Below are 4,433 nucleotides of genomic sequence, written 5' to 3'. Positions count from 1 at the left end.
ACCTTAGTTACTATATATATTACAGGGTGGACACGCTGGGGCTTACATGCATGGCGAGTTGAATGCTACCCGAATTGTATAACAGCTGGGCAGAAGCCATTATACAGGGGTATTTTCATATTTTGCGCCTTTAAAGTTTCATTCGGATTGGCCATTCCGTCAAGTCCATGCATCTTCGGATCAAGTTTATGATAGTTTCCATGGTTGCGTTCGAAACTTCAAACGGATACAAGAGTAAAAACATTATAGGTTATGTTATATAGTAATTACAAATAATAAGAGTGTTTAATTAATAATGAAGTGAGACATGTGAACTGAGAAGTAAACGTAATTTTTTCTTTGCTAATACCATTATAGAATAGCTGCTCAGTGAAAAATACTATAAAATAGTAATAATATTCTGCGCTTCCAATGGGCGAAGAGTGAATGCTGTTTGACGCTTATTTTTATTGCATAAAAAAAGGTATGTTATGAATAGACAGGATATGTTTTTAATAAAGTGAGCCGATCCGAATGCAACTTTAAAGACGCGAAATATGAAAATACCCTTGTATAATGGCTTCTCCCCTGCTATTGTGCAATTCGGGTAGCCTTCAACTGGCCATGTATGTAAGCCCCAGCGTGTCCACCCTGTATATATATATGTGTGTGTGTGTGTAAAGTTCGTCGAAGTTGATCTACTCGTTTTTGCTGAAAAGTCGTCAAAATATTATAAACTGTTAAAAAATTCTTTGAAAGCTTAAATCTTTATTATAAATCAATGTATTTCAAATTCATTAAAACAACTTTCACAATATGGCATCTTTTTTAAATAAAGTTTGAGTTAATGCAGACGTTTTTGTGTAAATTGTATGCTATTTTATTTTCTAAAAAGAAATTGAAAGATTTTTAGAATTCTTTAAAAAGTGTAATATAGTTACCGAAATTGTAAATAAATAATACTTAAATAAATATTGTTTATTGACAATTTTTACCTAAAGTTGAGGACTTCTCCTTTGAAAAAATGAAGGCACTTTTAGAAGTACGTTTTACGAATATGATAGTTTGAACTAAACGTATAAGAAATTTAGGATTTCTATAAAATAATTTAAATATAAGTCAAAAAAACTATAATTTCATGTTTTAAATAATGTCACCGAATGTTATATGTTAAAAAGCCTTACCAGTTATATAAATGAGTTTAAATATTTTCATTATTTATTTAAAAGTTTTTTTTAACTTGAATTGATGCCACAGAGTGCTTGAGCATTCATTTTTATTGTTTAAAAACAATACGATAGACCCAAGAAATGTTTCTTTCGTTTCTTCAAATACACAAAATCATATTTTTTTATCTCTTTGAAGACAAAATCTTTTATTTTTCTAAGTAGATTTATTAATTATGTTTTTATTTTAATATACTTTTATTGCTTAATTTTCTACTATTTAAACTTCGCTGTATTTTTTGATTTCACAACTTTTAGTTATTTTAACATAACTAAATAAAATATTAAAATTCATGTAGAAGACTTTTACACACATAGTATTTTTTTGCGGATATCATTTATTACTTTAGTAATAATAAGAAATTCACATAAGTTAATACATTTTTCTAGGATTGAAACAAAATTTTAATCTACAGATGACTTTTTCTTGAAAATTTTTTTTTCCAATTACGAATTCCTATTTTTCAATCTTACATGATACTTATTGTTAACAGTTTCTTCCAAGAATTCCCCAGACTTTGAGAAGTGTTAATTTTTTATACTAATGTTACTATGTTTATGCAAATATTCGTGAGAATGTATTATACTATATCAAAAAATTAAAAGTTGTGTTTCAAATAAATCAGCGATAATTAGTTTTTAGATAAAAAGAATACCTTCTCATTATGATGAAAATGTAAAAAGAAATTTGGAATTCTTAAGCTACAAAAAATAGTAAATTCAAATCTATAATAATAAATTAAAAATTGAAGTATTGAGATTTAAAAACAACTAAAATTTAAATGCATGAAGATGAAAAATATAAATTTTTAATAATAAATTAACGGTCTCTAAATAATGATATAATAATTATAATAATTTAAATTGAAAAACTTTATGTTCAAAATAACGTGATACATAATATGGAAAATATGTCTATTGAAATTAATCATTATTTTAATTATTTCAAAATTTTACATTCTCATCATGGTAAGAATGTATTAGTTGTATGTGAAAACCGATTATCGCGGATTTCTTTAAATGACCACGTTGCTAGAACCGCTGAATCTGATAAAACAGGTTTTACGGTGGTGTCTTCCTGCCGTCTTCGTCAATTGTATACCAAATAATATTTGAGAAACTAATCGGATAACGTTACGCTTTGACACACATTTTAAGGAAACAAAAAAAAGGGAAACCTCATGAACCAACATTTTTTTACCAACGGTTCTGGTATCAAGCAAACAAATTAAAATAATAAAATAATATATATATTCTTTTTTTATTCGACGCACTGCTTTTGTTTTCATCTTAAGAAAAAATGTACAAAATAAAGCTTTAATTTTTGGAAAAACGACACAAGATGCGAAAAAAGATAAGCAAACAAAAGTTTAAAAAAGGGGATAATAGTAATTATTATAATAAATAAATATAATATATAATATAATTATTTATAAATTATCAATAAAATGAAAAGATATTATTTTTCATTGATCATTAAATGTTAGGATGCGTGATTTTTTACCATAGTAAAAAATAACATTGGAATTAAAAATAAAATAATTTTTTTGAAGAATGACACAAGCTGCGAAAAAAAATAAATGCACCCAATTTTTTATTCATAAAATAGCCACAAATTTTTAGTGCTCATTTTTGTAGAGGGCTTGTAGTTATTGTTTTAATAATTAAGAAACGAGAATAAAAAACTAAAAAATGAAAGTTTTGGAAAAATGTCACAACATATGAAAAAAAATTAAAGGAAAAAAGTGATTCATCCAAAAAAGAGATATAAATTTTTAATTTATAACTTTCCTATAGGCTGAAATATTTTTATTTTACTTATTAAAAACAATAAGAAGAATAAACAAAATTAACTTTTGAAAAAATGACAGAAAACGCGAAAAAAATAGAAAAAACTTCTTCACCAAATGAAATATATGCAAATTTGTAATTAATCATTTTTTGATAAGATGCGTAGTTTTTGTTTCAATCGTAAGTATTAACATTAAAAATAGAATTATTAAATTTTTGAAAAAACGATACAAGCTTCAAAGAAAATATCAGAAGATTTTTGTTTAACAAAGTAAAATCAAAAAATTTTGTATGCATTATTATTAGATAGAACGCGTAATCTTCTATTCAATCGTAAAAATAATACATAAATTATTGGTATGAAAATAAATTTAAAAAAAAATCAACTGTTTTGAAAAATCGACACAAAAAAAACTTATTTCAGAAAGTTAAAATTTCTTAAAATTCTCGTTACAGCAAATGATTTCTTGCGTAACTCCAGAGTTGTGCAATTTTTAAATAGTAAATATGTCAAAAGCGTTAAAAAATGCATGTTTTGTCGATATATTTTTATGGCTAAGATTGTATCAATGTTGTGCATTTTGCCGTGTGAGAAAACATAATCAGTCTTCAGTCTACGTATGATGCTAAAGCTCACTACAAGAAATAGTTTAAAACAATTTTCAAAATCAACAAGAATTTTTTAGTTTATTGAAAATAATTGAAAAAAATGCAGAATGTAAATAAATTTGATTATTTCAAAAATAATAATGAAGTGCCTCTTGGAAGTTTATCATTACAAGTGGACTATGTACCTAAAAAAGTTGGAAACTCTTGGTTACAGTGGGCAGCTACTGCCAGTGGTAATTACTGAATTAAGTTTTGATATCTAAATGTAAAAATTTACCAAATTTTATTTGACATTCATGGAAAACTAATTAAAAATTTCCTTTTTCAATTTTAATTTTTTCAAATTAACAATCTATTATGTTCACCATTTAATATTATAATTTTTCTATCAAAAATTACATTAATGTTAATTGTGAGAAACTAATTAAAAGATAAAATAGTGAAGAATAAGATTCATTTCATTTTTTTTAAACAAATTATAATATTAAATAGTGAAGATTATAAATTTTTTGTTTTTATAGTAATATTTACATGTCCAGGAAGTTGTCAACGCCATTTTGATTTTTTTTTTAAATAAAAGTTATGTTAAATTGTGCTATAATTGTATTATGTTGTGCTGCATTTTTTTTCTAAATTTGAGTCAGATTAAAAAAGAAATTCAGGGCTAGAAACGCCTTTTTGTTTTACTGATAAAAAAAGGTTGTACTGAATTCTGCTAGGCTTGTGCTCTATCTTAACGCAAAAAAATTCAAAGAATAAAAATTTGAGCCTGAATAAAAAAAATCCCCGGCCAGAAAATGCACTTTTTTACATTCTCATCAGAGAAGG

General features: G+C 25.2%; 1 protein-coding gene across 1 annotated transcript in view; it reads left to right on the top strand.

Moving 5' to 3' along the window:
* The first annotated feature begins 3,627 nt into the window (after positions 1-3,627).
* The window catches only part of LOC117180076 (facilitated trehalose transporter Tret1-like), a 6,639-nt gene continuing 5,833 nt past the window's right edge, over positions 3,628-4,433 (top strand). Inside the window, exon 1 of the mRNA XM_033372391.1 lies at positions 3,628-3,838. Within this exon, the coding sequence (XP_033228282.1) occupies positions 3,706-3,838 (133 nt within the window). The 5' untranslated portion in view covers positions 3,628-3,705. The remainder of the gene's footprint in view (positions 3,839-4,433) is intronic.

The sequence above is a fragment of the Belonocnema kinseyi genome, chromosome 9, assembly GCF_010883055.1.
Source record: "Belonocnema kinseyi isolate 2016_QV_RU_SX_M_011 chromosome 9, B_treatae_v1, whole genome shotgun sequence".
In the NCBI taxonomy this organism is placed as follows: domain Eukaryota; kingdom Metazoa; phylum Arthropoda; class Insecta; order Hymenoptera; family Cynipidae; genus Belonocnema; species Belonocnema kinseyi.
Note: the sequence above shows the minus strand (reverse complement) of the source record. Positions and strands in the feature narration are given on the sequence as shown.